This window comes from Schistocerca nitens, chromosome 3 (assembly GCF_023898315.1).
Source record: "Schistocerca nitens isolate TAMUIC-IGC-003100 chromosome 3, iqSchNite1.1, whole genome shotgun sequence".
NCBI lineage: Eukaryota > Metazoa > Arthropoda > Insecta > Orthoptera > Acrididae > Schistocerca > Schistocerca nitens.
The window spans coordinates 603,451,639-603,471,151 of NC_064616.1; the positions used below are offsets into that span (position 1 = coordinate 603,451,639).

The following is a 19,513-nucleotide window of genomic DNA, read 5'->3' on the forward strand; positions in this document are numbered from 1 at the left end:
GTTTCTAATGCCCTCTCCTCAGATCTCTCCATGAACATGCTGGCAACCACAGGAGATAGTGGGCTACCCATAGCTACACCTTCAGTTTGCTCGTAATATTGGTTCCCGTACAGGAAATACGTGGATATCAGTGTGTTGCTGATTTCTGCAATCAGTTCTAGTGAGTCTCTCAGTGGGACCCTAGTGAACAGTGATACCACATCAAAACTAGCTGTGATGTTCGAATCTGTGATGCGTAGTTGCCTGAGGCATTGCAGGAAGTCTTCTGAGTTTTGGGTGCGGTGAACACATTTCCCCACATACGGAGACAGCAGATTTTTTAAATACTTGGCTGTTGCATACGTAGTGGCCCCAGTATTACTAACAATTGGGTGTAGAGGCATGCGCTCCTTGTGTATTTTAGGCAGACCATACAGTCTAGGTGGCACTGGAGCTTTTGCCCGAAGTTGTCTGATGATCTTCTCAGGCATCCCTGTCTCCTTCAGGAGAGCCCTGGTCTTCTTGCCCACCTTGTCAGTGGGGTCATACTCCAAAGCTCTATATGCTGTGTCATCCAGAAGTTGACGTACATTCTCATCATACTCCACCCACTGTAAGATGACTGTAGAGTTCCCTTTGTCTGCTGGCAGTACTACAATACAATGGAGACAGTATCCTAGTTGAGGGAAAACACTAGGGCCTCTGACAACCACCCCATGTCTTGCCAACTGTCATGAACCTTTGCCAAATGACCTACCTTGTGGCATACCTTACACATGGCATCTACATGTGGGAATTCTCACTGAATATGCACCAAACAGCACTCGAGGCAGGACTACCAACTTGCCCATTGTGTGGAAATAGATGTGGAAGGAGAGCAACACTAAGAACCCAAAAAATGCCACAGTCAGGGTTTACAATGCTGTGACTGACTCAAATCTGCTGAGCCTGACACAGATGAAGATAAACAGCACCACGATGTTACTGCTGATGAATCATCAACAGCGTTAACACCTGGCAGCTCAGCAGAACAAAGCCATGTAGTTCACCATGTGGGGTACTGGGACCTGTCTATCATGCACATCTAACTTTGCCTCCTACCAATTGTTGGACACTATGCTCTTTGTGACTGCTGTAAGTTCTGAAATATTAACACTTTTGTCTAAAGAAGGCTTTGACAAAGCGAGTGCCTCAGTTTGGGCCTCAGGGTCATGTGTGAACTACACAAGTCCCTAATGCCAGAGTGCACATATCAGGCAGCACATTGGGGACACTCAAACTAACACTTCTGAAGGTTGGTGATCCTCACCACATACCATTGCCTGGAGTGCTTGTGCTTCTGGTTAAATTGTAACTGAGCTGTCACCACTTGGGTCTGTTGACAAAAATACTGTGTGAGCAACTGACATAGATTCTGAATGTTAAGTATGTCAGACTCAGTAGAGGGCTTCAAATTCTGCATGATTTTGTATGATCCCATAATTCTGGGCAGTGATAAGATAGCATTATCAACTGGATTGACAATACACCTTACTTGGCAGTGCAGCAAGAACTGGCATAGGTAGTTCTCCCACCTTTCTGTAAACTCATCAAAGTTAGTAAAAGGCATTGGGGGCAGTGGAGGAGAAGGCTTTTCTGCTTGTGCCTGGCTTGCCTCCAGTGCAGCGTGTTTATGGATCAGTTTCACCTACTGTTTGAGCTGTTCTGACATCTACCTCTGCTGAAGCTTTTGATGTTGCTCCTGGAGGTGCAACTGCTCCTTATATCATTGCAAAAATGCTGGGACCATGGTGGCCACAAATTAACACTATGAAATAGAAAGGTGTCACAAGCTGAGGAATGTTCTATGTCATCACTTTTGTATCTACACAGGCATTACATTTCCACAAAACTATCACTGTTGGGACAAAATATTACTGTACTATCTGACAGTGGCTTGACTACAATCCCAGGGAACTGAAGCTGGGAAGAGGGAATGAAACTCAACATGCAAATCAATCTATGGGGGTGCAGAGGTTCCAAACACCATGTACAGAAGAGCACATAACAAACACTACATTATCAGTATGAGCAACTGAAATAAACTAAGCACACAGAAAACAGAACATGGCTCAAGGAGGATGCCAGGTCTAAGGTAGCTGATGTCCATGTAAGAACTGCTCCTGACAGGTAAACACCTAGGTCAATGGCTCCACTCATGCAATGTTTTCTGCATACCATCTGTGTCAGTGTTGTGCATTATTCTGGTATGATACCTATGCCAGCTCATCTGTCTCCATCTCATTACTGACTGGTAGGGATACTATGAAAGTATTTACAAACTTGATAAGAGTTTTAGGGTCAACAATAGTAAGCAATACACACGTAGGATGAGAGATGTGGATGTTCAGTAGATACAATATTTGCTCATGGGATAAACCAAACTTATTTACCAATGTCCCAGTTAAAGGGACCTTAAAAATAGTTAGACATAACTTATTAACACACAAAACTGGGATACTGGGCTAGACAGATGAAATAGCCAACAAAATGAAGAGCTGTGAACTGCTTATGACTAGACCTTCAAAATACGACTTAAGTATAGCCCAACCAAATTACAAGGAATTAACGTAGCTGATCAAAGACTCTGGGAAGCACATCAGTCAGCATTCTAAAAAGAGAACATTCCCACCTTCGCAGGTGTGTAGAGGTGGCAAAATACTGCAATAAATATTTTTTTGTTTGTGCCCAACTTCACTTTTAAGCAGTAAGACAAAGCCTGAAAGGCAAGGTTTGGAGAGAATATCTTCAAAACAATGATATACAAAAATATTTCTTACATAAAAGTTTATACATAATTACCACTCTTGAAAATTGTGTAATCAAATTTTGCAATAATTTGAAAATTTTCAAAATACCCAATCACTATTAATTAAATTTGATAAATAAGATTTTTGTTACAACACAAATTAAAGCTACATACATACATGTGCAATAAAACTAGTTTCTGAAATACTATTTTTGGAAAATAACCTGTATACAATATGTTGTCAGAGTATTTTCAACATACCTAATTAAAATATCTAAACATTCATTACCGGTCTAGTTATTTATTTTAATTATGTTTGTTTTATGTTTCAAATTGTTATTTTACATTTTCTGTGTGACTAAAAGGACAAAATAGAGCATTGTATTTGAGGACAAGGAACTTGTTTATCTGGTGATTCCAAAAGGCTCAATGGCACAGGTACAGTCATCAGATGTATGCAGCTTTTGATGGTGGAAGAACTTTGTGAGAAGATTTTCAGATCTAGTTCTGCTGAATGATTATGATGTCAGTCTCCATAGTCTCCACACAATATAATCAAGCTGCAGTCACTAGTATATAATCAGTCCTCTTCTCCAAGGCTTATCAATGTATTAAAATACACCTGATACAAATCAGGATTTAAAATCCTGATGAATTGTTTGATAGTGTATTCTCTGTCATGTATATGATGTGAAGAAACTTCATTCATTTTATGTGCAGTATGCAGGAAAACGTTATGTTTTAACCATTTGTATACAGATTATCATTACTGTAATGATTTTGTATCATAATAATGAGCTGCTAATTATTTCAAATTAACAAAATACACACATGTGAAAAGGTGAGCTGGAAAACAAAAATTAATGTAAAACATAAAATAATAATTTGAAACATAAACAAATATAAGTAAAATAAATAAGTGGACTAGTAATGAATGATTAGATATTTGAATTAGGTATGAGGGTGAGTCAAAAGAAAACCTTAAATTTGTAATAACAAATCGAAATTTCATGCTGTTATGCAAACAAAATGAGACATAGTGCACTATTTTGCCCCCCCCCCCACCCCACCCCAACACACACACACCCACCCACCAAGGCTCATCAAGAAGGAGTATTAACACTTGGGAATTTTTCCTTGTAAGTAGCACAGATATATGGTTGGCCTACTTTCCTATTCCCCATTGTGAGGGTTTGGCATAATAGTGTATGATCATTTCACTTGCCTTGAAAATATAATTCCACAACTTTCTAGAATGTACAGTGATATATCAGATCCTACAAAACAAACAGAATTTATTTTTCCCACACACTTGAAAAAATGGCTCAGGACATGGTGTGGAATAACTTTGACTTAGTTAACAAAAAGAGGTTCCACTAGGTACATGATGGCAACATTTTTTAAGAAAAGAAAGGAGGAATAATTTGGCTATCACTGTCTTAATGACATTGGAGACAGATCACAGCCTTGACTTGCACACTGATAGGGAAGAAATCAGCAATTTTGTTTCATTGTAACGATGTTGACATTCATCTGAACTGCTTTAGGGAAAGTAAGCATGCAACAAACAGCGTGCAGAATGGCCTGTAGGTGGCAGCATAGTGCAGATGCACACATACCATCACAGTATCAGTATACAGATGACCACCCCACTTGCGACTTGAACCAGGGAAGAACAGCATCCTGTTATTCGGTTTTTGTGTAGTGAAGGAATGAAACCTATTTAAATTCATCGACGAATGAAGGTTCAGCAGTATGGTGATGCATTTTTGTAACAGCAACAATTCTACAAATGGAGTAGGAAGTTCACAAATGGTGTGACATCAGTGAAAGATGCTCCTCGTCTAGGTCAGGCACAATGAATTGTAACTCCACAGAACATTGCAGCAGTTGAAGCCGTAGTGAAGGAAAACTGCCAAGTGACACTGAATGACATTGCAGCATGTTTACAGATTAGTAATGGGTCAGCACACCACACTGTGCATGATGCGCTCCAGTTTCACAAAGTGTCTGCAAGATGGGTTCCACGGCAGTTGACTCCTGAAATGAGAGAACAACATGTTGATGCTTGTGAAGAACTTCTTTGGCGCTTTGAACAAGAAGGTGATGGCTTCCTTGCAAGAATTATTACTGGGGACGAAACCTGGGTTCAATTCCACCAACCGGAAATGAAGAGAGCGAGCAAGGAATGGCCCCATTCCTCATCACCAAAACCAAAGAAGTTTCAAACAGAACCATCAGCAGGGAAGGTTGTACTCACTCTCTTTTGGGACAAAAAAGGCATCATTTTGGAGCATTACATGCCTAGAGGAACCACTGTCACCAGTGCATCATACACAGATTTCCTAAAAAATCATCTGCGGACTGCAATCAAATCAAAGTGATGTGGATTGCTGTCAGCAGGTGTCCTTTTGCAACATGACAATGCAAGGCCCCACACTGCCCGTACAACAGTTGCAACAATCACAGACCTGTATTTTGAGTGTCTTCCTCATCCATCATACTCACCAGACCTTGCCCCAAGTGATTTCCATATGTTTGGACCACTCAAAGACGCAATGGGAGGAAAGAAGTTCCATTCTGATGAAGAGGCATGCTACGCGGTGCCTGAGTGGTTGCACGGACTACTAAAAGAATTTTTTTCTAAAGGAATTTATGCACTTTGTAAGCACTGGAGGACTTGCATTGAGCGTGAGGGAGATTATGTTGAAAAGTGATACAGCTTTGTACCACTTCTGCACAATAAATAATATTTTTAAAAAATATTTAAGGTTTTCATTTGACTCACCCTCGTATGTGCAAAATACTCTGACAGCACACTGTGCATGTCTTATTTTCCAAAAATGGTATTTCAGAAACTAGCTTTATTACACATGGATGTCTGTAGCTTGAAAGCTGCTTTAATTTATGATGTAGCAAAGTTTTCATATTTCAGATTTAATTGCTGGTGGTGGGGTGTTTTGCAGAATTTCAAATTATTACAAAATTCGATTATTCAGTTTCCAAAAATGTTGATTACATATCGATTTTTATATGAGAAACACTTTTTATATATTATCATTTCAAAGATATTCTCCTCAAACTTAATATGCCAAGGATTACTCTTGATATCGAAACTGGATGCAAACAAAATAAGACATAGTGCACTATTTTGCCCCCCCCCCCCCCCCCCACACACACACACACCCACCAAGGCTCATCAAGAAGGAGTATTAACACTTGGGAATTTTTCCTTGTAAGTAGCACAGATATATGGTTGGCCTACTTTCCTATTCCCCATTGTGAGGGTTTGGCATAATAGTGTATGATCATTTCACTTGCCTTGAAAATATAATTCCACAACTTTCTAGAATGTACAGTGATATATCAGATCCTACAAAACACACAGAATTTATTTTTCCCACACACTTGAAAAAATGGCTCAGGACATGGTGTGGAATAACTTTGACTTAGTTAACAAAAAGAGGTTCCACTAGGTACATGATGGCAACATTTTTTAAGAAAAGAAAGGAGGAATAATTTGGCTATCACTGTCTTAACAATGACATTGGAGACAGATCACAGCCTTGACTTGCACACTGATAGGGAAGAAATCAGCAATTTTGTTTCATTGTAACCATGTTGACATTCAGACATTCATCTGAACTGCTTTAGGGAAAGTATGCAAGACCTATATCTTAATTGCCAGACAATGATCTGAACCTCACTCCTCCCAAACACAAGTACAGTGTTCTGTATGCAGTACACAACATCTGGTTCATATAGTAAGGTTCCCCACCCAGAGTTATGATCAACAGCCTCAAAGCCGGAAGATGAATTTTATTCTCAATGGCAGAGAGATGTTGTTGTTTGGTCTTCAATCCAAAGACTGGTGTGATGCAGCTCTCTATGCTACTCTATCCTGCACAAGCCTCTTCATCTCCAAATAACTACCGCAACTTACATCCTTCTGAATCTGCTTACTGTATTCATGTCTTGGTCTCCTGCTATGATTTTTATGTGCCCCCCCCCCCTCACCCCCAACACACAAATCCCTCCAATACTAGATTGGTGATGCCTTGATGTCTCAGAATGTGTCCTATCAACCAATCCAGACTTTCACTCAGATTGCTTGTTGCTTGTAGTTTCACAGAAGTCTTGCATATATCGGTAAACTTACTTAAGATCCAGCTAGCAACTGCACTAGACTTCCTTTATGCTTGTTTGAGCATGCCATGCCTGACCATCTTCTTACCTGCTAGTCACTCAGTCACCTGCTGTAGGATCACAGCACATGAACATTAGACTAAGGAAAGCAAAACTTGATTTGAAAGAATATGTCATAATTGGGAAAGATGGTGGCCATAAAAGTGTCTGGGAGTGATTTTTATCAATCACTGATATGGATGGAAATCCTGCCTGCTTTATACCTGGTGCTCCACTCTCCTGCCTTACAAGTCCACCACCACATTATCTGAAGGCACATGTTATCATAACACTAGAGTGTGAGTTCAAAACATTTCCAGTTTTGGTGAAAGTTACAGTAACTGAAAACTGTGTAGAAATGGTGCCAGAGATCTTTGTTCATTTGCATTAAAAATCAGGTGGAGAATTTAGCATTCTTTCAGGAGCTTGCAAAAATTTCCTTAGAATTGGAATGTGTGGACATCTCCAAAAGTTTGCCTCATCTTATGACAGTAGCACAAAACACTGAAAGACAAGCCAATGAAAAACAGGCGAATACAATGCCCACCATTGCCTGCATGTGTGTGTGTACTGCATATGTGGACCAAAACATATCAGAAAACTATTACATATCTATTACTGTGCACCTTGTTAATGTTAATCATAAGTAGGCACAGTGAAATTTGGTGTTCGTGACTACGCACTTTTCTGAAAAAGAAAAATCTGGATAATTTATTAAAAAGCACATCAAAGAGACTTATTTAACTTAGGAGTAAATCCCAGCATCTTAATAAGATTTTATTTGTCACTGACCAAGGAACAAATATATGCAAAGCACTGCAAATCTTTCAGCATTATACAAATTCGGAACACAGTCCTGAAATATTTGAAAACTGAGTTTTCAGTGGTTTTTTCTACGATTTATGCTGCCAAAGACTAAGGTTACCATATGCTATCTTTTTCCCCAACACATTCTCTTTTAGAGGCAAGAAAATGTGTCTGCACGGATTTCATAAAAACCTACAAAATGTCGTCTTTTTTAGGCTCTGAGAAAAAAAGTGCGTGTTTTGAACAAAGGACATCAGTCATTGTTGTAATTAATTGTTAAAAATTGCTATTGTAATGTCTTTGACAAGTTTATTTTTATGTTGTTGGCAGCAACAGCTAGAAGTTATCTATCATGTATTCAACTGCTGTGTACTGTCTTCTGCATTATATCCTTTGATGTTGCTTCTGCTGCCCTTGGAGGCAGTGTTGCTAACCTGAGGGATTCATCCCATATTGTGGAAAATTTTGACAATTATTTTTCAGGAAGGGACAAAGGTGTTTTTTTGCAAAATGTGAGGTGAATATGGAACATTTAATTGCTATCTCTAACATAATGTAGTAATGATTATGGTACATACAGCAGCAGCAAAGATAAACATTTCATAGAAGTTAAGCACATGAAATGAACAACAGTCATTTGTGCAACCAGCAGTCAGCATTCTCACTATGGGCACAATAGGTCTGCTTGCACAACAGTAACAAACATACACTGTTATAGGTATGATTGTCAAATACCATGAAAATAAGGTGAAACAGCTCATGAAAGCAATTATATGCACCCACTGACTGTCATTTGTTCAACCAGCACTTGGTACTCCCATTGTACTATATACTGTTAGTTTAAATTTCCTTTTGTTTGCACAACTTAAATGCAACATTATTTATGATTGAGTGACACATGTGAAACATTGTCAAATTCCTGAATACACAATGCATCTCAGAATGCAAGCTAGACAGGAGGCCAAGTCCAGCAATATGTTAATCTGTAATGTAACACGTTGGTATATGGCATTGTTTGAAGTGGTTTAGTTTGCTCAGCACAGTGTCACTCAAAGTAATTGTTTTTATTGGTTGTTGCTTGAATTTGGTCTTATGTGTGAGTCTTGCTCTTATTAAATAGCAATTGTTTGAGTGGTTTGTTTCATATTCATTTAAGAACATCAGACTGTGGTCCTTTGAGTGCAAATAAATTGAAATTCAGGTACCTTGAATTAGATCCAGAAAAACATGATAAAACTTTCCCAGACTCTTAGCTTCAAATTGATGGATTTAAAGGATGGTTGGAGGCCATTGAAGATGACAACAGAAGGGCACGGAGCAAAGCATTTAGTGTGATTATTTTATTTATCATGACAAAAGTACAGAAATATCAAAAAAATATATAAGTGTTGACATAATTTTACATAAAAGAAGACCAAAAATTGGACACTTCAAGTGCATTTGGTGTAGCTCTCATAAGGTCTTGCATGATGCAGGTGGTTGGTGATGAACACTGAAGGAAATGGCTGTTAGTCTGCTCAGCGCCACACTGGCAAAGAACTGAGTCCACAGAGAAACTCCAAGTCCATAGATTGGTCTTGTATCTCATTGTGTTTGATCATAATCTATTGAGAGACTTCCATATTGACCACTTCTCTGAATGTCCAGGGGGAAGTTCTTCCTTCACAGCCATCCATTCTCCCTAATACCAAGATTTCTCCTGCCATCATGAGATCCTTGCCACATGTGGATTCTCAATGAGAGCCTCAGTAGTTGTCAAGAAGCTCTTTCTTGATTTCAGCCTAGGATGTGCGTGCTGATGATCATATAGTGGGTGGGCTTCCTTCATTGTGGCCTTACTTTTCTTATATCTTGCAGCTACCTCACATCTCATTTCAGTAGGAGCTATGCCAGCAAGGCATTGGAGTTTGTCCACAGAAGTAGGTCTTAAGCAACCTGTGATAATCCAGCAAGACTCATTTAGAGCCACATCAATGTTCCTGGCATGACTGGACTTGTACCATACCGAACATGCATATTCAGCAGTGAAATAACATAGGGCAAGCACACTTGAGTGCACAGTGCATGGATTAGCACACCATGATGTACCTGTCAATTTCTGCACTATGTTATTTCTGGGTGCCACTTTCTGTTTGTTGATTAGGCAACACTTTTTATATGTTAGCACGTGATCCAGAGTTACTCCAAGATATTTGGGAGTAGGATTATGTTCGAATATGATGCCTCCCTAGGATATATTTAAGGATGTATTTTCCTGTTTATTCTCCAGGTGAAAAGCACAGGTCTGAGTCTTGGTAGGATTAGGTTTCAAGCAATTCCCATGATAGTAAACAGTGAATTCTTCCAAAGATTTTGATAGTGTATCTTCTACAGTCTCAAAACAGTCAGCCTGAGTAGTGATAGCACAGTCATCAGCATAATTAAAGCTTCAAGTTCCTTCAGGGATACATTGATTGTTGGTACAGATGTTGAATAATAGCGGCATAAGCGCACTGCCTACTGGTAGCCCATTTTTTGAGTTCTCCTTCTACTTTTCTTACCCTGAAACTCGACAAAAAATCTGCAGTTCAGGAGAAGGTTTCTAATATTGTTATAGTTATATCATACACTTCATTCAGAAGGAGCCGATGGTTGATCATATTGTAAGCCGTGGATAGATTGATAAAGACAGCAACTGTAATGAGCCGTTTCTTATATCCATCTTTGATATGTTGTGTTAAGTTTAATATTTGAGACATGCAACTTTTCCCTTCTCTGAAACCTGCTTGCTATGGTATTAGAAGAGGCTTCACCTTTCTAATCATTCTCTGAAGAATGAGCCTCTCCAGTATTTTGTAGAGGTGACAGAGTAAGGAGATAGGTCTATAACTTTAGGGATCTTTCCTATCCTTTCCTCGTTTCAGTATGGCAATTACTCTTGCTTTTCGCCATACTTTACAGATCTTGCATTCTTGAATACAGTTATTCATGAAATCCAGTAACCAAAGTATTGTAGCAGGACCATAATTCTTGATTTGTTCAGATTTGCCATAAAAGTGAACTCAAAAAACATGCTTCTCAAGTTAAACACATTAAAATTTTTAAAACTGTGCAATATAACACAGCTATTGTTAATTGCTTTTTGAAAATGTGTGGTGAAAGCAGAGATGCAGAAAAAGTGAAGATAGCTGAAATAAGATGAGTAACTTTTTTTGTGGAGCATAATGCCACATTTTCAAAAGTGGACCATCTTGTTCATGTGTTAAAAGATGTTTTCCCTGGCTCCAAAATTGCTTCAGAGGTGACTTTAGGTCATATAAAATGTACCAATATAGTACAAAATATTATTGCAAAGGTGGAAACTGATAAAACAGTTCTGTTACTATAGGACATTAAATTTTCTATTCTTGTGGGTGAGAGTATAGACATAGTCAGATAGAAAACATATGTATGTTTTAGTGAAATATGTGTCACCAATTGATGGACTCGTGAAAACACAACTTCTGGAATTGATCCCTTTAGATGCAAAGACTACTGGGCAGAAAGCCTTTTCATAGCTCCAGAGAGTCTGTTGAAAGAGAAGTATAATGCAATTAGAAATGTAATTGGCGTGGCATGTGACAATGCCTCTGTAATAATGGGAAGCCACAATTCTGTTATAACAAGACTTAGCAACATTGTACCAGATCAGATTATTCTCAACTGTATTCATCTGCTTTAGTTGCAAGCAAGGCATGTGAGAAGCTTCCTGGACCCTGTGAAAAATTAATAAGGTCAATGGCAAGCTACATACCTGGCAGTGCAAAGTGCTGCACTATTTTGCAAGAATTTCAAGAATTTTTTGGAGTTGAATGTAAGCAGGTGCACGTTGGCTTGTTTTACATGCATGCATTGTTTTTCTGTTGGAAAACTGGGATGTATTTTCACACTACTTCCAGTTATCAACTGTTGAAGATAAATTGAAGTCTGCAGAAATTATTCTTCATGAATTAGAAAATTCATATACTAAAGCTTACATTTTGTTTGTAAAATATGTTTTGGTTTACTTCAACAGTTTTAACACCCTTTTCCAAATCTCATTATATCCCATCAGTATCAGCGTATCTTGGCTCCAGATGTGACCAGTTATTACACAAACTCTCCCTATGGAATGTGAAAACGGAATTCATCAATTAAGACTTAAATGCCTTGATTTCTGTATCACAGCAACTGAAGGAATGAAGAAACATGTATATACGTACAACACATTTTTTGGAAACTTAAAATTCCTAAAGCCAAATATTGCATTAACAGTTGACAGAAGGTCCCAGATAAAGGATTTATTGTGCGTTGCATCAAAGTTTGGAGGATTTGATCTAAATACCATAACAGTTGAATGGAGCAGTCTTGCAGTTGTGCCTGTGTGAAGTGGAATGTTTGATTTGCCCTGCTGGAACATGCATATCAGATGCTAATGTAGGTAAAATGTATAAGTACCATAAGGGTTAAAATTGGATATTTTCAGGTGAATTGGATTTCGAAGCACAAGAAAGCAATTCTAAACAAAAGACACATCTGCAGGCTGTAAGCTCATCTTCCAAACTTAAAAAAAAACTCTTTTGTTCAAATCAAAGCAGAGAGAATATTTTTATTTGAGCAACTGAAGGTACTCTGGCTTTTCATGCAGTCATCACCATCATAGCTTCAAGAAAATTGACTGCACATGTAAATTACACACAGTTCTGTGCAAAGACTCTACAATGAGAAATGAATTTCATGTGCTCACACCAAAGCTGAAGCCATTGTCACACCTGGTTTATAAACACATTCATTAGACATTACTATAGGTATGCCTAGTGGTAGTTCTTGCTTCAGTGTTGCAACAGATGGAAGCAATGAGGACACTATGAAAATGTTCCCTATACTGATACAATACTTTGATACCTATTCATAATACTAACATGGAACATGCTTTTTCTCTTGTACACACACAGTGGACCAAAGACAGGTATAGATTTAAAACAAAAAACATAGAAGTTGTTGTATGTGTACAGTACTATTTCAAACACATGAAGTGCCAGAGCTTTTATGAAACAAAACATTCGAGAAACAAAAAACGTTAAGACAGATTTCTTCATCCTTCAAATATTCATGACATACAAGGGAAAAAACAATGAGATAACCAAGTGTACAGTTTGGTCAGGTGACGAGCAAAGCCTCCCTAGTTCTGAATCAGCAGGAGTCAGTTAACTTTGGTCCACTCATGGTTTTGCATCCAGCCGCTGTCAGTCTTGGCAATCTAGTATGAACATAGCATATGCAGCCATTGTGAATTGACTGATGTGCTGTGTTGAGTTCCTTAGTAAAACTGTACATCTATTGATGAGTGATAATGAAGCAGTTACTGACCTATCACAGGCAATGCCAGGTACTCCTCCAACTCCTTGGACAAGGACAAGGGGTAGCACTTTACGCAGTGCAGCAAGGAAAATAAGTAATGATGTCACTAAATGTTGCAAGCAGGAGAGCAAGAGTTGCTCCATCCTGTTTCAGTGACAAGATACACCATTACAGAGGCAGGGGCAAGTTACAGCTCTGTTAAAATAGTTAGCAGATTTTGCAAAGAGAATACTGGAAAATCACCATAAACTCCAAGCAAAAAAGTGGTAAATTTCAGTTCAAATTTTTCTGTTTGACAGTGATTTGAAACTGCCTTCCCCTGAGCCATAGTAAAGTGTGGAAATTGTAATTGGGTCTGGTATATTGAGTGAGTCAGAATAGGTTTTCATTTTTCTTCTGTCAGTTCATTTTGTAATTTTTATGACAGGGGACAATGGTTTGTTCATTTATATTTTGTTGAGGCAATTTTTATGATTTACAAACGCATGTGGCACAGTCACATCAAAGTCATCTTTTGAGCAATCTATATATTTGTCATCTTGCAAACTTTCTATGCTTACAAGAATAATTTTAAATTGCAATATTGCATATTTTATGGGAATATTTATTGTAATTATATTTCAATTCAAAGTGTAATTTAGTAAACCAACTGTGTGAAAGATAAATATCTAACAATATTGCTTTTTAATATCTTGCACTATATCAGCTTTGTTTATCATGCAGTCTTTGGTGAACATTCATCCTTGCATGGGTAGTGAAGTCTACTTCAGTACTCACACAAAGATGCATGTTCACTAAAGGCTGCACAATAAATGAAGCTGATATATGAGATTCAGCCAGAAGTGGAAGTCACTTACAAGAATTGCTATGAAATGGTCATGACTGAAATAACCTGTGCCTGGAAAAAAAGTATTATCATAGTTAAAATAAATGTTGTATTTGATGACAAATGTAGTGATTAAACTGCAAATACCAAAGCAACAAAACATATGTAAATTTAATACAAAACTCAATGACTGGAGGAAGCTGTTCAGCAACTGGCCTTAGACTTGAGGTCACCAAAGTTTGAAAATTTATGTAATACCTGACAATATTATGATTTGGACAATCACAATATTTCTAAAATTAGCTGAATAATGAATGTGCTTCGAATGAAATGAGAGTACATTCAGAACTATTTTGAAATGCTCTTACCTTCTCGGTACTTTTTAGTTGGTTGTGGCAAGCAGATTGGGGCCACATGATCTCCATCCAGTTTCAATGGTTTACTTAATTGCAACAAAGCAATATCATGGGAGAAATTTTGTGCAACATAATCATGAGTGACAATTCTGGTGACATATACTCGTTGCTCGAAACCTAGTAAAAATAAGCACATAGAATGCAGAACTTCTGCAGAATCATTACATGAAAGTATGTTACATATACTAACAACATGCTCTTTAATAATAATAAAATTAATTGCAGCCAAGTAACACTTCTCAGTACAAATATTGCAACAAATGACCAAAAACTCTCCAGATGAACATTATTATTACTTACACTGCTTGACAATCAATAAACATAAAATGTCACTTTGAGCATAAATAAGCCTGAGCTCTTAAATTCTTCACTCATGAATTAAATTTGTTGTACATGACTTTTACAGTGTGTAGGGAGTTATATTGTTGATCTCATATGTTGTAGGTAATACTACATGATGAAATAATCCTCTCAATTTATTTTAATTGGCTGAGCCTGCACACTTTAAGTTTCGTAAAAGTCTTAAGGCTACCTAACTAAACAGACAAGGGACCATCACTCCTACCAACAAAGATTGTGGTAAAATGAGCCTGAAGTGGTGTTCAGGTAGGAGATTACCAATAAAGTGGTAGTGGCTGCCATGCAGCAATGAGCAAATGTAGTAGTCCATTTGAAATATTTTAGTGTAGAACAGATTCATTTCAGTTCACAAGACATGTATGTAGCATCCTGATATTTCTCTGTCTGCATATTCAGAGAATGTTCTCTGCTAATCATAGGAATGATTTTGCCTAAAAATCACTGTCCTGTAAATGACCATGTATGCTAATAAATGTCAGCAATCATGTCAGGTTTCACTGCATATAGTGGAGGGAACCATTGAGAGTGTAATCTGTTGTTGTTGTTGTTGTTGTTGTCATTGTTGACTTCAGTCTGAAGACTGGTTTGATCATCTCTCCAGACTGCTCTATCCTGTACAACCCTCTTCATCTCTGAATAATTATGGTAACTTACATCCTTCTGAATTTGCTTACTGTTTTCATCTCTTGGTCTCCCTCCACAATTTTTACCCCCCCAAACTTCTCTCCAATACTAAATCTGTGATCCATTGATGTCTGAGAATGTGTCCTATCAACTGATTCCTCCTGCTAGTCAAATTGTGCCTCAATTTCTTTTGTCCCCAAATCTATTCAGTATCTCCTCATTAGTGATGTGATCTACCCATCCAATCTTAAGCATTCTTCTGTAGCACCACATTTCAAAAACATATATTCTCTCCTTGTCTGAACCATTTATCATTCATATTTCACTTCTATACATGGCTATACTTCATACAAATACTTACAGAAAAGACTTCTTTCAAGACACTGTCCATTCAGTTCAACTACTCTTCCAAGTCATTGGCTGTTTCCACAGTAAACCTCTACATTTTATTTGTTCTCCCTGGACTTTGATTCCTACTGCAAATTTTTCTTTGATTTCCGTTACTTCTTGCTCAATGTGAAGATTGAATAACATTGGAGATAGGCTACAACCCTGTCACAATCCCTTTTCAACCACTGCTTTTCTTTCATGCCCCTTGACTTGTATAATTGCTGTCTGGCTTCTGTGCAAGTTGGAAGTAGCTTTTCACTCCCTGTATTTCATGCCTGCTACCACTATAATTTCGATGAGAGTATTCCAGTTAACACTGCCAAAGTTTTATCTACATCTAAAACAGCTATAAACATAGGTTTGCCTTTTCTTACCCTATCTTCTAAGGTGAGCTGTAGGGTCAGCATTGTCTCATGTGTTACTACATTTCTTTGGAATCCAAGCTGATCTTCCTTGAAATTGGCTTCTTTCAGTTTTTCCATTCTTCTGTAAGGAATTTGTGCCAGTATTGTCCAACAGTGACTTATTAAACTGATAGTTCGTTAATATCCACACACTTGTCAGCGTCTGCTTTCTTTGGAACTGGAATCATTATATTTTTTCTGTAAGTATGAGGGTATTTCACCCGTCTCATTCATCTTCCACACCATATGAAAGAGTTTAGTCTTGGTTGGTTCTCCCAAGGCTATCAATACCTCTGACGGAATGTTGTTTACTCCTGCAACATTTTTTCGACTTAGGTCTTTCAGTGCTCTGTCAAATTCTTCTTGCAGTATAATATCTCCTATCTCATCTTCATCTGTGTCCTCTTTCATTTCTATAAGGTTGACATAAAGCTCATCTTCCAGCTTTCTTTGCTTAGGACTGGTTTTCCATCTGAGCTCTTGATGTACATACACCTACTTCTTTTTTCTCCAAAGGCCCCTTTAATTTCCCGATTGGTGGTGTGTACCTTTCACCTAGTGAAATATGCTTCTAAATCCTGACATTTGTCCTCTAGCTACTCCTGCTTAGCCATTTTGCACTTCCTGTCAGTCTCATTTTTTAGACGTTTGTATTCCCTTTGGCCTTCTTCATCTGCTGCATTTTTATATTTCCTCCTTTCATCAATTAAATTCAATATCACCTGTGTTATCAAAGGATTTCTACTACAATTTGTCTTTTTACCTATTTCATCCTCTGCTGCCTTCATTATTTCATCTCTTTAAGTTACACATTCATCTTATATTGTATTCCATTCACCTGTTCTAGGCAGTTGGTGTATAACGCTCCCTCCAAAACTATCAACTACCCCTGGTTCTTTCAATTTATTAAGGTCCCATCTAATTAATTTCCTAACTTTTTTTGCAAAATCTCTAGCTTTAATCTACAGTTCATAACCAATAAATTGTCATCAGAGTCCACAACTGCTCCTAGAAATGGCTTACAATTTAAAATCTGTTTCTGAAATCTGTGTTTGTGTCACATAATCAATGTGAAACCTTCCTGTTTCTCCAGGCCTCTTCCACATATACAGCCTCCTTTAGTGATTCTTAAACCAAGTGTCAGCAATGATTAAATTATGCTCTGTGCAAAATTCTACCATGTGGCTTCGACATTCATTCATTTTTCCCAGTCCATATTTCCCTACAGTTTTTCCTTCTCTTCCTTTTCCTACTCCCATATCAATTAAATTTTCATCTCCCTTAATTATCTGAATATCGTCTTTTACCTCATCATACATTTCTTAAGTCCCTTCTTCGTCTATGGAGGTGGTTGGCATATAAACTATTATTACTGTGGTGGGTGTGGGCTTCGTATCTAGCTTGGCTGCAAAAATGAGTCCACTATGCCACTCATAGTAGCTTACCCACATTCTTATTTTCATATTCATTATTAAAACTACTCCTGCACTACCCCTATTTAATTTGTATATTTATAACCCTTTGTTCACCTGTTCCTTCTGCCACTAAACTTCACTAAGTCCCACTACATCTAACTTCAAACCATCCATTTTATTTTTTAAATTTTCTAATGTACCTGCAAGATTAAGGGATCTAATATTCCATGCTCCATTCTGTAGAACACCATTTTTGTTCCTCCTGATGATGACATCCTCCTGAGCAGCCCCACCCTAAGATCCAAATGGGGGACTGTTTTACCTCCAGAATATTTTACCCAAGAGGATGGCATCATTGTTTAATCATACAGTAGAACTGCACACCCTTGGGAAAAATTATGGCCATAGTTTCCCCTTGCTTTCAGCCATTTACAGTGCCAGCACAGTAAGGCTGTTTTGATTGATGTTGCAAGGCTAGATTAGTTAATCATCCAGACTATTGCCCCCTGCAACTACTGAAAAAGTTACTGTCCCTCTTCAAGAACCACACATTTGTCTGTCATCTCAACATACATCTCTATTATGGTTGCATCTACAGTATGGTTATCTGTATCACTGATGCATGCAAGTCACCCCACCAGTGTCAAGGTCCATGATTCATGGGGGTGTTACAAAACCAAAATTGTACCGGTGAAGCCTCAAGACATCTTATTACTTCATATGCTAACAAGACACAGAACTACTGCTCTATGGCTATACCTTTTTCAACTGGTACTAATTTCCAGTTGACATGCAGGCCATTAGAGACCAGAAACTATTTCACCTACATGAGAACAGAGGAGACAAAAATAAGTGAAAGCTTCAAACTTGGTGTGCACCATACATGACTCAGATAAACCACATTAAGCTTAGATTAGCATTGCTTAATAGAGGACTTCAGTTCAACTTCCAAACATAAATGCACTATCTTGACTACTACACCATCTTGTCTGCTCACAACTAAAGTCCTCCTCTGACAACAATTACAGTATGGTCACTATCGGAGAATAAAAATTAATATATCATAAAAAACACCTTAATCATGATGAAAAAGGTGGAAATGTGTGTGGACCATGTAAGAAAATGGGGGGGGGGGGGGTAAAGGCTGATTGGGGAATAACAATGACCACAGCAAGATGTGAAAGGAAATTTAAACCCTCGCAGACAGGACCACATCAACCAAGCACTATAATATGGCATATGCAGAAAGAAGAAGAAAAAAATGCCCTCTACCCCCACCCCCCACCCCACCCCCCTGCATCCCCATCCCACAATCACATACAGACTTTTCCTTAGTAACAATATCTCAATACCTGGAAATGCTTGCTAGCATCTCTGTGTATTATTTTCAACAGGATGAATGGCATCAAGGAATGTTCTACAGTAACAGATTTACTCAGCTGTTGTGACACACTATGCATGATGACTGTGTTCTACACACTCGTCATCCACAGTCCTGATGGTCTGACCATCATATGATGTATCACAGCTGTGTGCGATATGATAGACACCCACATTACACAAATAGAGACCATCCTTTACAGACTCTGAAAGGGGCCAAACCTTTGACAGTGGTCAAAAACATACTTCACACCATGTTTCCACAGAATATGACCAATCCTGGTAAAAATGCTACCTGCATAAAGTGAAATGGCTTTAGACTTAGGTGCCACCTCCTTATTTTCATCACTCACATGCTTCATGGTTGGCTGGTAGTGCAACATGCATCTGATCTGTCTTGCACTGTAATCATTCTAATTAAAGGTGACTTTGAGCTTAGTGAACTCAGCTGACAAACTTTCAGGGTCTAAGATGATGGTGGCTGTATGAACAAGGTATGAAGTACCCCTTTACACTGAGGCAGATGGTGATAACTATCAGCATGCATGTAGAAATTGGTGAGAATTGACTTTCTACAAATG

At 38.1% G+C, this 19,513-nt stretch overlaps 1 protein-coding gene across 1 annotated transcript in view; it reads right to left on the reverse strand.

The window, feature by feature from the left end:
- Positions 1–19,513, reverse strand: part of LOC126249356 (trypsin-1-like) — a 145,858-nt gene that overhangs the window by 69,519 nt on the left and 56,826 nt on the right. The window contains exon 4 of the mRNA XM_049951008.1: positions 14,312–14,476. Coding sequence (XP_049806965.1) covers positions 14,312–14,476 — 165 coding nt within the window. The remainder of the gene's footprint in view (positions 1–14,311; positions 14,477–19,513) is intronic.